This window comes from Heteronotia binoei, chromosome 1, assembly GCF_032191835.1.
Source record: "Heteronotia binoei isolate CCM8104 ecotype False Entrance Well chromosome 1, APGP_CSIRO_Hbin_v1, whole genome shotgun sequence".
Taxonomy (NCBI): Eukaryota; Metazoa; Chordata; class Lepidosauria; order Squamata; family Gekkonidae; genus Heteronotia; species Heteronotia binoei.
Window position 1 is genome coordinate 254,792,387 of NC_083223.1, and position 21,439 is coordinate 254,813,825.

The following is a 21,439-nucleotide window of genomic DNA, read 5'->3' on the forward strand; positions in this document are numbered from 1 at the left end:
TGGTTGGTGTGTGTATTGACTCTGTTGATCAATTTTTTTCTGTCTCATTTATTATAGTAGTTAAAGCATCTTTTCAGTGTTAGGTTCCATACGTTGTATTGTCCATTGATGTATTGTTTGCTTTTATGTTGATAGCAAGTTTTTAGGGGATGCTTCTGGTTGTTTTTATTGGAAGCTGTTTCACAAGTTAGTTGGCTTAGAATTGCAGCGTAACAAAATCCTTTAAATAAATGAAAGGTTGGATCTGCGTTCTTTTCATCTTCCCTGCCACAAAAGGCTCAGCTGGGGGAAGACGCTGATGTTAATGGAACAGATCCTCTGGGATCCAGCCCCTCGTGTGTTGGATAGTAGCGTTGAGCTATGAACAAGAAGTGGTTGGTTATGAACTTCGGCTAGATCCATTGACATTCTTGTTTGCTTATCTTTAAAGTGCTGTTTCCAACAATGATTGAGAAATGGCTATAGATCCGTTACCAGTAACTAGAATGAGTCTCTTCCACCTCCCCATGCTGAAAAAAGTAAGCAAACAGTCTGTGATAGTTGGATGTTAAGAATTTGGGATGTAGTATATATACTTAAAATCATTGTTTGTGGCAGGGAAGGAAGCAGAAAACCCATGTGCACCTATGTTTTGAAATGATAAAACAGAAGACAGCATCTACTGTTGAAATTGCTCTAATAAAGTGTTCAGCTGCTTCTGTTCATGATTCTATTACTTTCTTTTTAGAAATAAAACAGTCACAGCTTCATGGGCCCTCAGGCTATTGTCTGGGTGCCTGGCAGAGTTGACCTTGTGCTGCCAGATGTGGCTTCAGAGAGACAGCCCAAGGCTGAAAGAAACATTTCCGCCTTGCCCTTTAAAAATATTATGTTTCCCATCTTCACACTGCCTCTTCTGTGGTTTCTCTCACGCTTGGTTACTTATTTGTTCCTTATTGCATCATTCTTATGTAGTAATCCTCCAAGCAGGCACCAGTGTAGAAGCCGCCCAAGAGCTGTAAGGGATTGATGTATGTGAGATATCTCAGATTAACCTGCCCACAAGGCAGAGTCACCTTCTCTGCATCCCCCCTCTCTCAGATGTGTGGCACATGCCTGTGTGAGATAGGACCTTTTCAGTGGGGGCATCGAGGTTATGGGACTCCCTTTGTAGGGAAGCTGCTTAGCACTGCCTCTTCTTTCAGGAACAGGCCAAAACATTTTCATCTTCGAGGGTTTTTTGTTTGTTTGTTTGTTTGTTTTTAGCTTGTGAAAGTTTTCCTTATTGTTTGCTAGTTTTGTTGCACTGCATAGTCAGCCTCTGCAGTGTACAGGTGTGAGTGCATGTACACAACCACACTCATGAGCTCTCACACTAGGGATGTCAGCCCCAGGAACTACAGCTGATCTTCAGACTACAGAGATAAATTGCGTCAGAGGAAATGGATTTTTTGAAGGGTTGTCTGTGTGGCATTGTACACCACTGAGTTTCCTATCCTCCCCAGGCTCCACCCCCAGATCTTCAAGACTTTTCCAATGTGGATATGGCAGCCCCACTCCCCTCCACTGCGAGTGGCCAGGGGAGACCTGGCAGGTCTACCTCACACCCAGGGGTTTTTTTTGTAGCAGGAACTCCTTTGCATATTAGGCTACATCCCCCTGATGTAGCCAAGCCTCCAAAAGCTTACAGGGCTCTTATTCCAGGGCCTACTGTAAGCTCTTGAAAGATTGGCTACATCAGGGGTGTGTGGCCTAATATGCAAAGGAGTTCCTGCTACAAAAAAAGCCCCACTCACACCAAAACTATTTTTAAGTAGAAGGAAGGAAATACAACAACAACAAAAATACTTGTCTTCCATTTCTGTTTGCTTTTATTTTCTTTGTTTTCAGCTATTTTTCTTTGAAGCGCAACTGAGCTTCTTATTGATACCTCAGGAGCTCAGATGCAGAAGTACTTAGTGTCTCACTCAGTTGTTTTTTTCTCCCCTGATTGTACAAAATACGGTCAAGTTTTCTATCGGGCTAAACTGCATATGCTGCGTTTGTCAAATGCTTGTCCATTTCCTGTAATGGCTTTCAAGTGTTTGATATTTTTTGTTGCGAGTTCAACTTGTTGGAAGGCAGCTCATGGATCTAAAGAGGCAACGGCGGGGAGGGAATATTTTAAATGGAAAAAAACAGGCTAATGGAAAGCGTGGTCACTCTTGGTGCCTCTCCACACACAGGGGCATGATGGATCAGCTCAAAGCAAGCTCACGAGTCTCCGGCGTAGCGGTTGCCATTGCTAAACCCAGCCCAGAGAAAGGATTCTCTCCAGGCTCCAAATGCCCAAACGATGGCTTCGGTAAGGGAACAACGTGACTCAGCCTGTGGACCGCAGAACCAATAAGCAGGAGCGCTCTACAGCAGTGGCCCCCAAGCTTTTTGGCACCAGGGAGTTCCTTCCTGGGCATGGGGAGGAGGCAAGGGTGGTGCCGCTTTTTCAGCAGGTCGCTCACCGCTGCTGCCCCCAGTGCTGATCATGAGCTTGGCAGAGGGGCATAGGAGCCCAGCCTTTGGTGTGGTTTTCCCTGCCAGTCAGTTGATCAGCTGGGGTGTGTGTGTTGGCTTTTAAAGAGCCCAGGAAAGCAGTGCTTCACCGCCCCTTCCTGGACTTTAAAATTCTGAAGAACGGAGGGAGGAGGAGGACGACCTGCGCAGCCCGGTTGCGAACAGGCTGTGGACCGGTACCGGTCTAGGGGTTGGGGACCCCTGGTCTACAGGATCCATCGGGCTGCCTGTTTCAAATCTAGATGTAAATTCTATTTTGAAGAAAAATGTACCATTGAAACTCTCTTAGATTCCCCTTAGAGTATTTAGCACTTCTGTGCAGTACAACCCTGGGAGGTCTATATCGGGAGGATATGGCTGGCAGGCAAAGGGTTGGAGAGGAAGAGCGGCTTGCCGGACGTCTCCCAGCGAGCTTATGGAAAGGATGAGAATTGAACCAGGGTTTACTGGTTCACGTTTCAGCCTCTAAGCTACTGCAGCCTTTCCGCCTCGGTAGCTCCAATTCTATTTATTTATTTTACAGAATTTATACCCTGCCTTTCTGCCCTCATAAGGGTCCCAAAGGGTGGAGTGGGGGGAACAAATTAAAACACACATAATAAGACCACATTTTAAAAGCTATTAAATCCAATACAAATGCTTCACGCAAATCTGGAGCTAAAATGCATACAAAGACCAGGATTAAAAACAGAGCGGGAAGGAGGCGTCACTGAGCAAACACCAGACAAAATGGTGGCCTTGCCTTGCTGGTGAAAGATGGCAAGAGAAGGGGATCGGTGAGTCTCTCTGGGGGGAGAGTTCCATGACCAAGAAGGCCATGTGTTGCCACCTACCCACCTAATTTCAGGAGGCAGGGGTGGCCGAAAGTAGGGACTTACATGACTACGGTGGCCGGATATGCTTGTAATGGAGTAGGTGGTCCTTCAGGAATGCTGGTCCCAAGCCATATAGGGCTTCAAATGTCATTACCAGCAGCTTAAATGGTGCTGGGAAATGTTGGAAGTCTGTGTAGATGGGCCAGGACTGAGTGATATGTTCCTTATAGCCCATCCCAGCCAACTTCCTGGCTACAGTGCTCTGCACTCATTGAAGTTCCCAAGCAGTTCTCAAGGGTGGTCCTTTGTAGAGTGCCATGCTTGTTCCATCTTTTAAAAAGTGATTTCTGTTATCACCCACCAGAGCACGTTGCAAAGTGCTGGGCCGTAGAGGGTGCAAAGGAGGAAGAACAAGCAATTGGGGAGAAGGTTCAGCCAGGGAATGATACTGGTGAATTCTTAAAGGCTTTATGGATGAAGGAGGGATTTAAAAGACGAGAGAAAGCAGCACTTGTGCTCTGGGAGGTTCCAGGCTTAATGGGGCGGCTAGGGAGAAAAGATGCCGAAAATTGAAGGTGTAAAAGAAATCCGAATGGCTGGGGAGTAAGGATGCATTGGGATGTGAGAGCAGAGTAGTGATGGGGGTGGAGAGGGAAGAAGGCCATGTAAGGCTTTGGAGGAATTTGTTGAAGGTCTGGGAAAGAGGAGGAAGCTCCTCTCCCCCTCCCTCCGCTCTTTCCTTCTAGATCACTCCCAGCCTCCCTCCATCCCTCCACCTGTCTTCCTTTTTCAGTTTCTTCTTTTTGTCTGGGAGCAGCTCAACCAATGGCAAGAAGAGAACTTTCTGCCTCTCCCCTCACCTTACACTATGGTAGCTTCCCTGCCCCCATCTCCCATTACCAACCGCATTAGGGTGCACAGCTGGACCTTTGTGGATCAGTTTGCAGGGGGGAGGCATTTTTCCAAGTATTCTGCATCTGTCAAGTGACCCTCACTCACCTTGTTCCTCTTCCCTCCCCATTCTTCAGGTGTGTACTCCAGCATATATGGCCCTGAGTACGCTCATTGCAATAATACAGAGTGGAACCCCCTGGGCAATGGCCTTTTCTATGAGGACTTCAATTTCCCCATCTTCCTCCTTCAAGATGAAAACGAGACTCAGGTTATTAAGCAGGTACTGTTGATGGCTTCTTTGGTCTTGATCCCTGCTCCTTTAAGAAGTGCACTAGGTAAATAGGCACTGCATTCAGTGTGTCTGGCCAAGTATGCTGCTTGCCTGTAAACCCTCTCCCCTTTGTTGTTAGTACATTAACATCATCACAGGTAGATATATGTTGTTTGTTCTTACCCCTAGCTCTCGCTTGGTAGATATCAGTTTAATTTTTATAAATGACAGACCACTGGTCAGGGGTGGAATTCTAGCAGGAGCTCCTTTGCATATTAGGCCACACACCCCTGATGTAGCAAATCCTCCAAGAGCTTACAAGGCTCTTTTTTGTAACCTCTTGGAGGATTGGCTGCATCAGGGGTATGTGGCCTAATATGCAAAGGAGCTCCTGCTAGAATTCCACCCCTGCCACTGGTACAATAATATGATGTCTTCTAAGATGATGCATGAATTCTTACTTTTCTGCAGCAGACCAACTTGTATATCTTTTTGGGTTGGAGAAAGCTGGCTTGATTCCCATTTTTTTTTCTTTCTCTCTCTCGGTTTCCACCCCGCAGTGCTACCAGACCTACAACCTCCCTCGCAACGGCTCTGCCCCGCAGTACCCGCTGTGTGCCATGCAGCTCTTCTCCCACATGCATGCTGTGACCAGCACAGTCACTTGCATGCGGCGCACTGCCCTCCAGAGTGCCTCCAGCATCAATCCGGGTGAGATGGCGAGTTGGGAGCTGAGCCACAGGGCTCCTTTTTTTATCACCGGCCATAAATCCCTCAGCTGAATTTCGGTTAGAGTCTGTGTTTCTGCTTAATGACTAGCACTTCGTAATGAAAAGAGAGAGCTCAAAGGAAGCACTTCTTCACATTGTGGGTAGTTAATATATGAAATTCTCTGCTGCAGATGTGATGATGCTTTGCAGAGAAACTTGGAGGATGATAAGCCAGTGGTGGCTAGATAGAAATCTTGGTGTATGAAGGAGGTGTACCTTGGGCTGCTGGGCACTGCAGGCAAACCTTGTGGGAAGGTCTCCTGATTTCAAGACTTGCTTGTGGGCTTCCAGGAAGAAGCCTCCACTTGGATGTGGCTGGAAGCAGAAGGCTGGACTAGGTAGACCTCTGTTGGATCCAGCAGGACTCCTCTTCTTATATTCACAGATGACATGCGAAGCCCCAGATGTGCTAATGATTGGTCATGAAGCAGGGAACATACCTGAAGCTGCCTTATACTGAACCATTGAGATGCCAGTTTGGTGTAGTGGTTAAGTGTGTGGACTCTTATCTGGGAGAACTGGGTTTGATTCCCCGCTCCTCCACTTGCACCTGCTGGCATGGCCTTGGGTCAGCCATAGCTGTTGCAGAGCTTACCTTGAAAGGACAGCTTCACTACATCAAACTCTCAGCCCCACCTACCTCACAGGGTGCCTGTTCTGGGGGAGGAAAGTAAAGGGAGATTGTGAGCTGCTCTGAGATTCTGATTCATAGAGAAGGGTGAGGTGTATATCTGTGGCCTTCTGCATCATTGTCCTATTGAGACTGGAAACAACTCTCCAGGGTCCCAGGCAGAGGTCTTCCGCATCATCTCCTATGTGATTCTTTAAACTGGAGATGCCAGGAACTGAACCCGGGATGTTCTGCCTGCCAACAGATGCTCTGCCACTGAGCCACAGCCCTCCGTCATGTCTTTAGGGTTGGTAGATCTGAATTCAGTAGCACCTTAGAAATTTGGGTGTATAAGCTTTGACAAAGGTAGCTTTGACTCTCAAAAGCTTATGCCCCCAATGATCTTGCTGGTTTCTGAGGTGCTGCTGGACTCAAATCTAGCTGTTCTACTGCAGATGGCCACCTTCTGAAACTCTTATTTATTTATTTTATTTTATTTTATTTTATTGGATTTATATCCCGCCCTCCCCACCGAAGCAGACTCAGGGCGGCTCACAACAATAAAAATATTTACAGGTTAAACATTAGCTAATTAAAATCTTACAATTAAAACATTTTAAAAACAGTTTGGTGCTAATAATTGCAGTAATTTTAGGGTTGCATCCTGTGGCACTGTCCTGCTTACAGTGATTTCCCCCTCCTGCTAAGAGTCTCTGGAGAAATGTGCCACTCTTAGCAGAACTGTCCTGCAGTGAGTAACTGGGTTGGATCCGGTGATCCATCAGAGGAAGGCAGTGATGGTTGCATATGTTTCCTGTTTTTCTCGCCACCCCCTGACTATCCCCCCCGCAGCAATCCTCCCTGAGCTGGGAAAAGTTGTGTGGAGGATTATCCATGCAGGCCAGGGAATGTGCTGTCTTTCCCCTCCTCATTGCAGCTGCCCAGTTGAATCACTCCAAGAATTAGCTTTCTCAGAGTGAGAAGGGACTCCTGGCAGGAAAGTGGGGGGGGGGGGGAGACAAGAGCAGATTGCTGAATCCAGCCCATTATTTCTAGCTTAAAGTTTTAAGCATCTGCATTCGAGAGGTGGCACAGTGGTACTTGGCGTTGATACTGGAGTCCCTTTGGTTTGTCTTCTGAGCTGCGATCAGTTTTTTAGGACTTCTGAACCACCTTTCTTCCACGTAGGCACCACCAGTCCTTCCTTTGAAACTAGAGCAGGATGATCGTGCTTACTAGCGACCAGCAGCACGAGTTGAATTGGAGGCAGGTGGGAGGGATTGGTTAGGTGGGCAGTGGTTTTCCCCAGGTATGGGAGATGGCAGGGTTGCCCTGCTTGCGTTCCTTGAGGCTTGCCCTGATTGGTGTTTTTTCCCCCCCGACCTTAGAAGTCATCTGTGACCCGCTCTCTGATTACAATGTGTGGAGCACACTGAAGCCCATCAACGTTTCCACGAAGCTGAACTCCACTGAGAAAGTCGTAATGGTTGCAACTCGAGTAGGTGATACATTAGCATTGCTCAGAGTCCCATCTCTTTTAAATTCTCCTTGCAGGCCCTTCAAAGCCTGCATGGCTAATTTGGCACAATCACTTCCTTTCTGTAATTTGTTCCATCACTCTTAACCATTTGGTAAGATTTCTTCTGGTTTTCCTGGCTGTGGGGCTGTAAGAAGTTGTTCAGGCTCAGCAGCAAACTGAAGCTTTGCTGGCCGCTGGAAGCTCTCTCCTGAGAAATCCGTTTAGATATCACTCCGAGAAGGAAGCTCAACTCCGGTTTGGTGTGATGCCTGGAGAAACAATCTTGCAATTGCATTTGTCTGGCAAACTAAAAATCATGGTTTGAAACTTCAAGTGCAAACTGTTGTTCGATGTGCCATCTGGGTCGGGGTGGGGGGTGGGGATAGAACAACTTTAAACCTTGGTTTGATAATATGGAAACTCAAACCATATTTTTCATTATAAGTCTTTATTTGGCACAAATGACAACTGAGTTTGATTCAGCAAGTCCTAAATGAGGAAGATTAATCACGGAGATGATGTCTGAGTTGACAAACTACAGGTTGTAGTTGACAGTGAACCAGAATTAGAAATCCTGGTCGGAAAGGAACTTGCAAACATGAAGTTTGCAGTAATGTCTTTGTTGACAAACTGCAGTCATGGCTGTCACTCAGTCTCTGGGACCCTGTTGTGTCCTGGAGGTCGAGCAGATGGAAGACAGAAAGAGGCAGCTCTCATTTGCCACTACTGGGCTCTAAACTGTGGTTAATAAAAACCATGGCTTGGCACAGTGCCCAAACTGAACCTGTGGATTTCAGCAGGTGTTACCCTTCCTGCTTTCCCTTTTCAGCCAAGGAGAATGCTGCCTTCCATCCCAGATCCAAGAGTGTGCCACACTCCATTGGTCTCTGTAGGTGTTTGGCCCTCCAGAGGCAATGTCAAATCCCACACTGTCCTCAGAGGTGGCCCATTAGCTGGTGTCATTAGAACCGTACTGCATGTGAGCTCTAACTTTTCAATGTGAAGGCCTGATTAGTGTTGACACAGGTGAAGTAAAAGCATTTTCCTGCAGCACTTTGCATTTGCAGAACATGGGCTGCTGCGTAACTTGCTTTGTGAGCGCATGATCATGCAGATGAGTTCCTTTGGCCTCACAGTTTCATGGTGAAATCAGGTTCCAAAGCAGGACGGCCCAGGACTCCCCGAGAAAAGGAAACAAACAGGCCCTGCAGCTGGAAGAAAGCATTTAGGCTTGCTTTAGTAGAGTTTGGGAGTGCCGCCTAGAGATATCGTCCACGCTTCCCAAGCTTTTCCAGTGAATAACTCCATAGATTTGTCAACTTAGACATCACACAAAGCCACAGATAAGGCTCTTTAGCAACCTTGCGACTGGATGCCTGAACTGAGACTGCATTGAGCTTGGAACAAAGTGATGAAGCTACCTGAACAATTTACCAGGCTCTCTGTATTGATACTGGACTCTCTCTTGGCAGATCGACAGCCATTCCATGTTCTGGAACGTGGCTCCTGGGGCCGAGAGCGCTGTTGCATCTTTTGTAACCCATTTGGCCGTGGCCGAAGCCATCCACAAAGCACCAGACGTTCAGGCGCTGCCGAAGAACATCTTGTTCACCTTCTTCCAGGGGGTGAGTCCTTTTCTGTCCTCCTAATCTGCAAGTGAGGCATCCTAGGTCGGTATTTTGGCCCGTACTTTGAGCCGGGATCTTGCTCTGCTTTGGCTTTTGGAATAAGACATCGTGTCAGCAAGCTTGTCTGTAGGTCTGAGAGTCTGGAGGGTAACTCCAAATGCCCTGGGCCGGAAAATGTGCTGTCAAGTCATGCAAGAAAATTTATTTCCCTTTGGGGGAACAAAGAGACAAGAGAGGCAGATGTGTTCAGCTCCTGCTCCTCCTGGGAAATGGCATTTTGATGTCCCTGGAGTTGCGCTGTTCCATTCAGCATGTTTATTCAGTAGCTCGAGAAGGATCTGATGCCAGACTAAGGTTTGGCACCGTATGTATGAGTTTTGAAGGACTTCTGGGCTTGGTCTCACCCCTCCCTGACGGTTAAGTGAATGATTTCTGAATTTTCAGCATATCAGAGTTTGGCTTTACATCTAAGCAGGCAAACTAGAGTTTGTGTTTGTCCTGCAAACTGGGATTCCGAACTAAGAACAAACCTGGAGTCTTGGGTTACATGGAAATCGTGAAGACATAATTCTGTGTATTAACTTATTAGAGTGTGGCATGTTAGAGCCAAACTGGTGTAGTGGTTGAGTACTCCTCCACTTGCAGCTTCTGGAATGGCCTTGGGTCAGGCAAAGCTCTCGCAGAGTTGTCCTTGAAAGGGCAGCTTTTGGGAGAGCTCTCTCAGCCCCACCTACCTCACAGGGTGCCCGTTGTGGGGGAGGAAGGTAAAGGAGATTGTAAGCTGCTCTGAGATTCAGAGCGATGGGTGGGGTATAAATCCAATATCTTCTTCATCATCATCTTGAAGGGAGAGGGGAGGAGGGATAAGCATGAATGAGTAAACCCCAGGCTTGTTTGCACAGGGCTGTGCACTTTCTTGCTCATTCAAGCGTAGTGGAAATATTTTTCATTAAAATTTTAAAAAATGAACAAGTATGGATGCAGAAACGTTCCTTCCTAAAACCCAGCACTTCACATAACCCCAAGAATCTTGCAGGTGGTGGATGGCTTGGGCATCTTAGGGCCGCTTGCTCCAAAGGGCCAGATTGACTTCTAGAGTGATTTTGACAGTGAAATGCCCCTGTCGAGCAGAACTAGTGAGTGGCGGGGCTTGTGGAACCATCTGTGGTATCATCTGGGCGTGCATTGCTTGGTAGCGATGGGAGGGGGGAAGGGGACCCCCTGTGGTTTTGCATCTGGATCTGTAAACTTATTATTCAAGAAATAACAAACACATCTGCATCCCTCCCCTGATGCTAGTGTTACATTGGAACTTCCTCCTCCGTTCCCAAACTTCTGTTGTTTAGGGTTTGAGGTGCTTGGAACTTTCCCTTCCATTTCCAAGCTTTTCTGCTTTAGGGCTTGGGATGCTTAAATAACCCTAAAACCCTGACAACACATCCCTTTAAAAGCAAAACAAAACTCAAAGCTGTTGCTTTGCACCAATATGTGTACCTCCCAGGATAATGGGTGCTAAGCTATAAAGCAAACTCTGCACATGAGAAGAAACTCCTTGGATCTGAGCTGGGGTCCTCAGTTATGTTTTACGCCTTCTATAATACTTAACTGTCTAGCCTCCTTTTCTATTAGTCAGCGAAGAGGTGAAGACAGCCCATTTTTTGTATTTGTCTTCAACTACTCTAGCAGCTGGTGTTCAGGGGTAAACTGCCTCTGAACTGGGAGGCTCTTTTCTTATTTATCATGATCCTTCGCTGCTGCTGGATTTATCCATCATAAATTTATCTAGTCCTGTATGAAGAACTGCCTTTCTGATAGATCCAGGTGAAGTGTGTGTGCACAAAGGTCTTAAAGGTGCCACTGGACTCTGACTTTATTCTGTAGCCTTGCTGAGTTAGGCTCCCGTTTTGTCCAGCATCCTCTTTTTCAAAAGTGGTTGATCTGATGCTCTACTTGAAATCTCATGTGCAAGGATGAAGGCAGTGGCCCTTCTCTTTTCCTTTTCGCTCCGCGTCCCCGTCCCCCCCATTGCTTATCCTTCAGCAACTGGTATTTAGAGATTTAATGCCTCAAACATAAAACATTGCACAATTAAAAATATATGTGCACTCTGAAGCAAAATGCAGTTAATTTCAGGGAGCTGGCAGCTGCATGAAGCCAAGAGGATATTTGGAGGGGGGGATGGAAATAAGGGGGAAGGGAGTGGATGGGTAACAGCTGATGTTCCCCTCAGGCATCAGCACTGAAGAGCCTCATTTGCACAATGCTGTCAACTTAGTGGTGGTTTCCAAAGTCCTGTGATGTGTCCATGTGACTGCCTTGCCTCTTTCTCCTCCCCCCCCCCCCCCAAGCAGGAATCAGCAGTTGTGGCTTCTGTTAAAAGGGCTGCAGAATCATAGAATCAGAGTTAGAAGGGACCTCTAGTCCAACCCTGCACAAATGCCCCCCACCCCCATGCTCAGAAGATGACAGAATCCCTGGCCAAACTGGCTTGGAGAAAAATTGCTGCCTGAACCCAGAGTGGCATTTGCCTGGGCATGCAAGAAAGGGCTGTGAGAACTAAGCACTGATGAAACCTGTCTTGTCTTCTTTTCCTATGATCTGCCTAATTCACAGAATGAGCATTGCTGTCAAATGGCCATCTAGCCTCTGTTTAAAAACCTCCAAAGGAGGAGAGACGACTACCTCCCAAGGAAGCCTGTTCCACTGAGGAACTGCGCTGTCAGGAAGTTCTTCCTAATGTTTAGCTGGAAACTCTTTTGATTTACTTTCAACCCATTGGTTTTGGTCCAGCTTTCTGGGGCAACAGAAAACAACTCCACACCACCCTCTATACGACACCCCTTCAAGTACATGAAGATGGTGATCATATCACCTCTCAGTCATCATCTCTCCAGGCTGAAAACACCCTGCTCCTTCAACCCTTCCTCATAGGACTTGGTCTCTGGAACCCTTACCATCTTCATTGCCCTCCTCTGGACCATTCCAGCTTGTCTATATCCTTTTTAAATTGTGGTGCCCCAAACTGAACACAGTTCTCTAGGCGAGGTCTAACAAGAGCAGAGTAAAGCGATACCAATCACTTCGCGTGATCTGGACACTATACTTCTGTTGATCCAGCCCAAAACGGCATTTGCCTTTTTAGCCACCATATCACTGCTAACTCATGTTCTGTGTATGGTCCTATAAGATCCCTAGATCCTTTTCACAAATACTACTGCCAAGCAGTGTTCCCTCTAAGCTGAGTTAGTATGGGCTAGCTCAGTTTTTTAGCCTCCAGCTCACACATTTTTGTCTTATCTCAGGACGGATGGCCCCAGAGTAAACTAATTTATGCAATAGCTCACAACTTTAATGCCAGTAGCTCACAAAGTAGAATTTTCGCTCACAAGACTCGCAGCTTAGAGGGAGTGTCTACAAGATTGCTGTTAAAGGACTGAGCAGTGAATCAAGAAATTTAAGGTTCAAATCTTACCTCTGGCAAAGTGCCCTGGCAAGTCTCTCAGCTTCTTCCCCCTCACCAGTAATAACAACGCTGTGATCTACTTTGGGAATTGTGTGTGAAAGACTTTGAACACTCAGCAGATGGTAAGATGAGACTCCAGTTCATCTCTGAATTTCTCTCCCCTCCCCCAGGAAAGCTTTGATTACATCGGCAGCTCACGCATGGCCTACGACATGCAGAAAAACAAGTTTCCGATCTTGCTGGAGAACATCGATTACTTCCTGGAGCTGGGTCAGGTAGGTGACTGGTATCCAGAGCTCCTTTCCTTGCTTTGTAAACTCTGGGGCCATACTTCTTGCTGCCCACTCTGCTTTGTCTATCTATGCATGCACATCCTCCCCCATCCCCCATTTACTGCTTATTAAAAACAGGTATTCACATCAGTTTATTATTTAAATGCCTCCTTCTTACCTAAGGAGTACCCCAGTGATGTATCTAAAAAGAAGGCTGTAGATTTATACTCCACCCTTCTCTATGAATCAGAGACTCAGAGTGGCTTACAATCTCCTTTATCTTCTTCCCCCACAACATCCGCCCTGTGAGGTGGGTGGGGCTGAGAGAGCTATCACAGAAGCTGCCCTTTCAAGGACAACTCCTGCGAGAACTGTGGCTGACCCAAGGCCATTCCAGCAGCTGCAAGCGGAGGAGTGGGGAATCAAACCCTGTTCTCCCAAATAAGAGTCTGCACAGTTAACCACTACACCAAAGATTGTCTCTCTATAGGTGCATAAACATAACAGGTTGGATCCTGTGGAAAGAGCCAACTACACAAGGGGGGGATTCCCTCCCCTGGTGCATCTCTCCAATTCTTCTCTCTGTTCCTTCTGAGGGACCTCCATCCCCCAAGAGCAGCATTTTAGAGGAGATTTGGGCTGCTGGGGAGGAGGTGGCGGGAGTTGTGCTTTTGTGCATGGAATTTAGATGAGGTCCAGCGCATTTCGTAGTAGACAAATATCAAACCGTTCAAGTAATTTTGGTATCAGGCAATATTACCCGCAAGCCATTGCAATAAGTCAGGTTCCAGCTGTGTTATCATACTCTTCAATAAAAAGCCCTCTTTAATAAACCAGCTTTTACATGCTTTCCTACATGCTTTCCTCCTGGGGCGGGGGCGGGGGGGGAATAGCTGCTTTAACTTCAGTAGAAAAGAGCAAGAGTCCAGTAGCACAATTTGTGGTAGGGGGTGAGCTTCTGTGAGTCGCTCTTCCCTTCAGATCTAATTTTCTGTCCCCAGCTCTGAAGAAATGAAGAGGAGGAACTCTCGAAAGCTCCTACCTTGCCACAAATTTTGCTGGTCTTTTAGGTATTACTGGACTTTTGCTGTTTTCTACTGCTACAGACAGACTGAAATGGCTACTCATCTTGATCTAAATTCTTCCAGAAGGCCATCCTGATGGCCTGGGTTGTAAATGAGTCTGCGAATGGATTGAAACCACATCTGACAGTCCCAGTGGCTGGCATGATAAGGATGTGAGTGGGGAGCATTAGCTGCCCCATGGGCTCCTCTTGATCCCTCAGGGGTATGGCCTCCAGGGTGTGAAAGGCTTTCCAAGTAAGATCTAATGCAACTGAATGACATCGGTATTAAAAAGTAGTCATGGAAGGGTGGATCCCAGTGGATCTTCCTCCTGTGTCAATCCCAAGCTGCAGAGTCCACAGTGATGTCGCTTTGAGAGCAGCTGGGCCAAAGTGACTGAAGCCACAAGTTCCCTCCACACATCAGGGCTCTAAAGAGGTCGTCCCCTGTGTGAAAGGCCCATGGACAAGCCAAACAGGATCAAAAGGAGGATTCATTACCCTTGTCTGGTAATTAAAAAAAGAGATCGTTCACCAGAGTAGCTGAAGTTGTCTCTGTACCAAATACAGGCCCGAAGCTGGACTGAAATGGATCAAGAAAAGACAATTGTGATGTCATAGATGCAAAGACTTTAACGGTGCAGCATTTGTGCCATACACTTTCTTAAAAATTAGAACCCCTGTGATCCACTATTGTTGAGTTTGCAAAGCAAAAAAAGTGTGTGCTCAGAGTGGGTGAAACGAATCAGAAATAATCTTGAGTCGGGCCTGTATTCGATTGGGCCATGTGCGTCAGACTGTGGTTCACCTCTCATGCTGTTCTTTGGAAGCAATCAGAGTGTGGTTATTGATGTGGGTTGATGGGTGCTTCCTTTTTTGCAGATTGCACTAAGGAATTCCTCTGCCCTCTGGATGCACACAGATCCGGTCTCTCAGCAGAACTTGTCTGTTCAGGTAACAAACCATTCTCTCTCTGTCCTCGAGACAGTATGCCGCAAAGAGCATCTGGAGTCTCCAACTGGGTGCCACATGCTACTTAATTTTCCTTCCAGGAGCTTATAGAAAGCCCCACTTCTATCACCACCGGAAAACCAACAGGTTTAGATTCTCCAGCTTACTGAGGGGGCAAGCCCTATAAGGCAAGGAGCATAGAATCACAGAGTTGGAAGGGACCCCCTAGAGTCATCTAGACAAACCCCCTGCACAATGCAGGAATTTACAAAGACAGTTTCCTAATGCAGAACTGCTGAGGAGTCAAACCAGATGCGGTACAAGGATCCACACGTATTTATTCACACATCCACCTGTAGACATGCGAAGTGGGGGATGGAGAATTTGAAACACAAATCCTCTTTCTAAAAGCAGTTGGCGAGCACTGGGAAAGGTGTCAACAAGTACTGTATTGAAGGTCCTGAGCATAGGACAGGTACATGAACAGATAAGTTAATTGCAGCAGCAAGTAAGGTAAGGCAGTTGCTTAGAGTGGTTTGAGGCCAGCCTTGCAGTTCAGCCTTTCCTTGGGCCCCCATGTGGGCTGCTGCTGGCCTCACAAGTCAAAGCCCTTTCCATACAAGCTCTGCTAGGAACTGAGTATCCCCCACACTGCAAGGCCAGCGTTTGGCTTTCTAGCACTGGCCTCCATTTCAGCTCCCTGATGTCTTTGTTCCTGGGGATGAACTTGGGGGTGGGAAGTCTATTGTGCGTGAAGAGGGAGAGCTAAAGGAGGGCAATGGGCCATGCATTTGGATCCCATTTTTTAGCATGATGGCTTAAGGCATCTTCTCTCTCTAATGCTCCAGACTCCTTATCAGGGTGAATTGACCTCTGTCCCTTCAAGATACTGGAGCCTGTAGTGAGGTTTTCTTTCACAGCTAAAACTCTGGGGAGTGGGTTGCAAGGGTCGCAGCGACTCAGCCTCCTCCTCCTCTGAGTCAGGTTCCAGGGGACAAAGCAAACAGAATGTGATGGCCCAGGCTTTTTTTTCTTGGGAAGAACACATGTAGAGAGAGAGGTGAAAGAAGCCACGTGAGTTGAGAATGTTCTCAGGTGCGCACACACGTTCCCAGGGAGCTGTCCAAAATCCCTGGGTGCCACTGTGTCAGTTAAATGCAGCCTATGTCAGTTGCCCAGGTGGGTGTGATCTTCAGGTCTCAAGCATTTATACAGACTGAAATACATGTAAAACTGAACGAACTGAAACACATCAGACACCCCAAAGACACCTGACTGTCCTCAGCCAGGACCTTTTCAGTCCTGGCCCCAACCTGGTTGGAACTCTCTGCCAAATTCCATCAGGGCCTGCGGGATCTTTTGCAATTCCACAGGACATGTAAGGCAGATGTTCCACCAGGCTTTTGGTTGAGGACAGCGACGCTCACCACCACACAGGCTGGCATCCTCTTCTGAGCTCCACATTCATCTTGCCCTCTGCCCATGAAGTAGCTGGCAGTCAGCAACTGTAATAATAGGATTTTGCCTTCTGCTTTTAGACTGTAAATACCGAATTTTTCGGACCATAAGACACACTCCCCCCCCCAAAAAAAGTGGGGGGAGGAGTGTGTGCGTCTTATGGAGCGAAGGGACGATAGGACGTACCTTCCTCCGGGGGTGGGGGGGATCCGCTGCCTTCGCCGGGATTGGAGGGCGGAGGGAGCGATCCTGGCGCTTGCTGTAAGCGTCAGAGCTGGAGCCAGGCAGACAGGCACGGAGGAAGCACGCCGCCCCCTCCGCAGCCGGCGCTCGCGAAGTGCTGGGTTTGCGGTGGGGGCAGCGTGGAGTGATCCCAGCGCTTGCTGGAAGCAAAGCTGGAGCCAGGCAGGCAGGTGCGGGGGAAGCGCCGGGATCAGAGGCGGAGGCAGCGGATCGCCCCCCAGGAGTGAGGTGCGTCCTGTGGTCCGGAGCATCTTATGGACCGAAAAATACGGTAAATTAAGCTCACAGTCTTTCAATAGAGGGCTTAAGGGTAAGCCTTTACCAGCACCAACATCCTCCTTTGCTTCTCAGATTGGCGACATGACGGCAGCATTGAGGAGCAGCACAAGTGGCACCAGGGTGGAAGTGCACGAGATCGGTTCCTCTCAGGCTCTCCCACCCTCGTCCTTTCAAAGATTCTTGAGGCTCAGGGAGATCCCGGGAGTGGTGCTGGCTGACCACAAAGCAACCTTCGAAAACAAGTAAGGTCCCAAGCGGCGCATGCTTTGGTGATGGTGCGGGGAATGCATTACAGTGGGGTTACCACCCGTACCAATTGAGAGAAATGTCTCCAATCTGTAACCGTTTCCCTTTGCAGAGGTTTCTCTGTCTTTCAGTCTGGGTGATTTTGGGAAGTGTTTGGGTTTAGAATTCTATTGGCCAGTTTGAGTTTCTAGGCCTTGAGGCCATCGTTTCCACACAGGCCACCTTGCCAAAAATTAGAGGCGGCCTGTTGAACGTGCGTTCGTGAGGCCCTTTCTTTATGGGTCTCTGCTGGCAGTGTTGGCTTGCTGTCTGCCATGCTGGGGTGGCTGTTGTATGCCCAGGGGTCATTCAGCTTCTCTCGATGATGGTCCATGGTTCAGAAGTGCATTTTCCATACTTATCTTTTTATTTATTGACAATGTTTGTACCCTGCCTGTCCATTCTACCTTGGATCCTCAGGGAAATTTACAACAAAATGTAAAATGAAGCCCAGCCCAAGCAAAAACTCTTAAAAATAGGCAAAACAACCAGAAACCAGCTATAAAATTACTCGTCAGCAAGGCAGATAAACATTGAGTGTCTAATTTTATTTGGCTTTCGCAGCTTTTTTTAAAAAAATCCTACGTTTTCTCTCAGGGGAAAATATGCAAGGTTTCCTCTTGCATTTTTTTTCTCCTCACAACAGTCAGTTGAGGCAGAGAAATGGCATCCGGCACTCAGGTTAGCCAGGGTCCTTTGTGACTGAGCAGGGATTTGAACTCAGGTCTCTCCAAATCACAGTCTGTTGCTTCAACCACTGCAGCAGCTCAAAAAAAAAAAAGGCAAACACCCATATAGAAGTGGCAGTCAAGAGAACAAACAATCCAGTTCCTAAATCCCAGAGGCTAAAAGCATAACTGAAAAGGAGGCTTTACAAAGACTGCCTTTGGAAGTGAATTTCACAGATGTGGTGGTACTTTTTGCAGTCCTCCATCCACCCCTTGATGCTAGGGGCACACAGAGATGTCCTCTGAAGATGACTTAAGAACATAAGAGAAACCATGTTGGATCAGGCCAATAGCCCATCCAGTCCAACACTCTGTGTCACACAGTGGCCAAAATTATATATACACACACACACAGTGTGGCTAATAGGCACTGATGGACCTCTGCTCCATATTTTTATCTAACCCCCTCTTGAAGCTGGCTATGCTTGTAGCTGCCTGCCACCACCTCCTGTGGCAGTGAATTCCACATGTTAATCACCCTTTTGGTAAAGAAGTACTTCCTTCTATCCGTTTTAACCAGACTGCTCAGCAATTTCATCGAATGCCCACGAGTTCTTGTATTGTGAGAAAGGGAGAAAAGGACTTCTTTCTCTACCTTCTCCATCCCATGCATAATCTTGTAAACCTCTATCATGTCACCCCACAGGCGACGTTTCTCCAAGCTAAAGAGCCCCAAGCTAAAGGCCTTGAATGCCTGTATGAAAAATAGTATCCTTAATGCACTCTAGCTGTGAACCATTAGGGCTATAAGTAAGTCTGCATGAGAGTGCACACATCCTGCACAAGTGGCGATGGGCCTCATATGCTTGGGCAAAACTAGATCATTACATACGTCTGAACTGAGACATGGCATCAAAGTACATAATCCATCTCAATACGCAGATTTTTTTTAAAGGGTTAGATCCGGTGCCTTTGTTCTGCTACAGTGGTCCCTTTCCACAGTGCAAGGAGCCTTCACGCAGAAGAGATCTGCAGGGTCAAATCCTGTCTCTCTCACAGTGACCGCAGGGTTGTCACTGGGGAGAATGTTGGGGCAGGTTCCTCCCTGAGGGCTGCTAGTTGCACACAGCACTCTCCACTGCCTCCTTCCTGTGCTGAAAAACTCCAGAAACTTCCAAACGCCTTTGAGGAATCTTGAGAGGACGCTCTTTGTGTTAGTAGCCAGTAGAGGGGGTTGCGATTGCTGGTTTTTTTGCATGCGTTGCAAGATGGGGAGAGAAGGACCCTGGAGGGAGTTGGCAATGGTGAGCTTGGGGGGGTGGGGGGAAGGCAGAGGCGGGGAGCAGACGGGCGCTCTGTAATTAAAGAGGCGCAGCGTAATTGTTCTGACAGCCGCGAGAAATCCAGTTTCAGACCGAAAACATTCCCCGCAGCTGGCTGGCTGCCAGAGGTTAGCAAATGGCAACTGAGCGTGCGGTGGGGGGGGATTCATCTGTTCTTGAAGGACTGCTTTAAAACAGAAATAAACAGAGGAGGGAAAGAAGTATATTTTGCCACGACTCAGAGCTCCAGGTGTTAGAGCCACAGGGATCTTGCTTCTCACCCTGTCTGACCGCCACCCCACTGGGTTACAGTTGTATGTTCCTGGCTGTCCTATAACTGGAGACCGGGAAGGGGGACAGAAGGTCTCACCCTTCCCTCTGTTTGCAAGATAGGTCATTGGGGACAGGAAAATTGGACCTGGCCCAATATCGCCTGCAGCCTTCTTGGACAGCCCAGTACTTTGTGGGACTTTGCAAGGCAGGGTTTGTGTTGCTACAAGCAAAGGATAAGTTTCCGAACTGCAGGGACAAGGGGCATCTCAGCTTGAGAACCAAACAGTGTTTTTCCTAGCGGTGTAGCCACATGAACAGCCGCCTATTGCACAGTTCATGAATGCATGAAGCTGCCTTAGAGCTTTGGACCCTTAGAGCTTTGGACCCTGTAGCTGAATATCACTTGGTCTGACTGGCAGTAGCTCTCTGGGGTCTGGCCACTGGCTATGATCTTTCAGGTGGAAATGCTAGGGACCAAATCTGAACTCTCTGTCTCATAGCAGGGAGTGTACCCCTGAGCCATGGCCCTAGAATCATAGCGTTGGAATTGACCTCCAGGCTCATCTAGTCTAATTCCCAGCACAATGTAGGACACTCACAAATACCTCCCCCTAAATTCACAGGATCTTCACTGCTGTCAGATGGCCATCTAGCCTCTATTTAAAAACCTCCAAGGAAGGAGAGCCCACCACCAAGGAAGCCTGTTCCACTGAGGAATCGCTCTAACTGTCAGGAAGTTCTTCCTAATGTTGAGCCGGAAACCATGTTCCAGACATGTCAAACGTGGGGCCCGGGGGCCAAAACTAGCCCATCTAAGACCCATCCATCCCATGAGAACCAGGGGGGAAAGATACTGATATTGAAGAAGATACTGGATTTACATCCTGCCGTATACTCTGAATCTCAGAGTCTGAGCAGTCACAATCTCCTCTACACCACAAACACCCTGTGAGGTAGGTGGGACTGAGAGAGCTCTCCTAGAAGCTACCCTTTCAAGGACAACTTCTGTGAAAGCTATGGCTAACCCAGGGCCATTCCAGCAGCTGTAAGTGGAGGAGTGGGGAATCAAACCTGGTTCTCCCAGATAAGAGTCCACGCACTTAACCACTACACATAAGAACATAAGAGAAGCCATGTCGGATCAGGCCAGTGGCCCATCCAGTCCAACACTCTGTATCACACAGTGGCCAAAAATTTATATATATATATATATACACACACACACACACACACACACACACACACACAGATATATATACACACTGTGGCTAATAGCCACTGATGGACCTCTGCTCCATATTTTTATCTAACCCCCTCTTGAAGCTGGCTATGCTTGTAGCCGCCACCACCTCCTGTGGCAGTGAATTCCACATGTTAATCACCCTTTGGGTGAAGAAGTACTTCCTTTTATCCGTTCTAACCCGACTGCTCAGCAATTTCATCGAATGCCCACGAGTTCTTGTATTGTGAGAAAGGGAGAAAAGTACTTCTTTCTCTACTTTCTCCATCCCATGCATAATCTTGTAAACCTCTATCATGTCACCCCGCAGTCAATGTTTCTCCAAGCTAAAGAGCCCCAAGTGTTTTAACCTTCCTTCATAGGGAAAGTGTTCCAAACCTGTAACCATTCTACACCAAACTGGCTCACCAATCTGAATGTGGATTAGAAGAGCCTACAGCATTATACCCCCCTTTTGAGGTCCCAGTCTTCCCCCCCACCCAGGTTTCCAGGGATTGCCCAACCTGGAGTTGGCAAGAGCTTCTGAAATGTGTTAGTCTTTAAAGGGCCAGAGAGTCTATGGTTGTTGCACCTTGATTATCAGGCAGTAGCTCTCTATGCTGCGCAAAACGTATTGAGCAAAGGGTGGTTAGTTAAGTGCTGAGAAGGGGTATGGGTCACAGTCAGTTGTGAAATACCTCTGGTACCTGGGATTACATTTTATGGCACACACAGCCAACCTGACGAAATGGCATCTATGGCGAATCCGGCCTTTGTAACAGACGAATTTGATGCCTCTGCATGGGAAGCTGCCTTATACTGAATCAGGCCCTTGGTCCATCAAGGTCAGTGTTGTCCACTCAGACTGGCAGTGTCTCTCCATGGTCTCATAGGGCTGAGGTTTTTC

At 47.6% G+C, this 21,439-nt stretch overlaps 1 protein-coding gene across 2 annotated transcripts in view; it reads left to right on the top strand.

The window, feature by feature from the left end:
- Positions 1-21,439, top strand: part of NCSTN (nicastrin) — a 43,747-nt gene that overhangs the window by 8,846 nt on the left and 13,462 nt on the right. The window contains exons 4-11 of one of the 2 annotated variants that reach the window (XM_060253593.1): positions 2,205-2,323; positions 4,373-4,518; positions 5,070-5,220; positions 7,278-7,387; positions 8,881-9,033; positions 12,670-12,774; positions 14,717-14,788; positions 16,838-17,007. In XM_060253593.1, coding sequence (XP_060109576.1) covers positions 2,205-2,323; positions 4,373-4,518; positions 5,070-5,220; positions 7,278-7,387; positions 8,881-9,033; positions 12,670-12,774; positions 14,717-14,788; positions 16,838-17,007 — 1,026 coding nt within the window. The remainder of the gene's footprint in view (positions 1-2,204; positions 2,324-4,372; positions 4,519-5,069; positions 5,221-7,277; positions 7,388-8,880; positions 9,034-12,669; positions 12,775-14,716; positions 14,789-16,837; positions 17,008-21,439) is intronic. The other variant, XM_060253602.1, reaches the window with a different exon arrangement.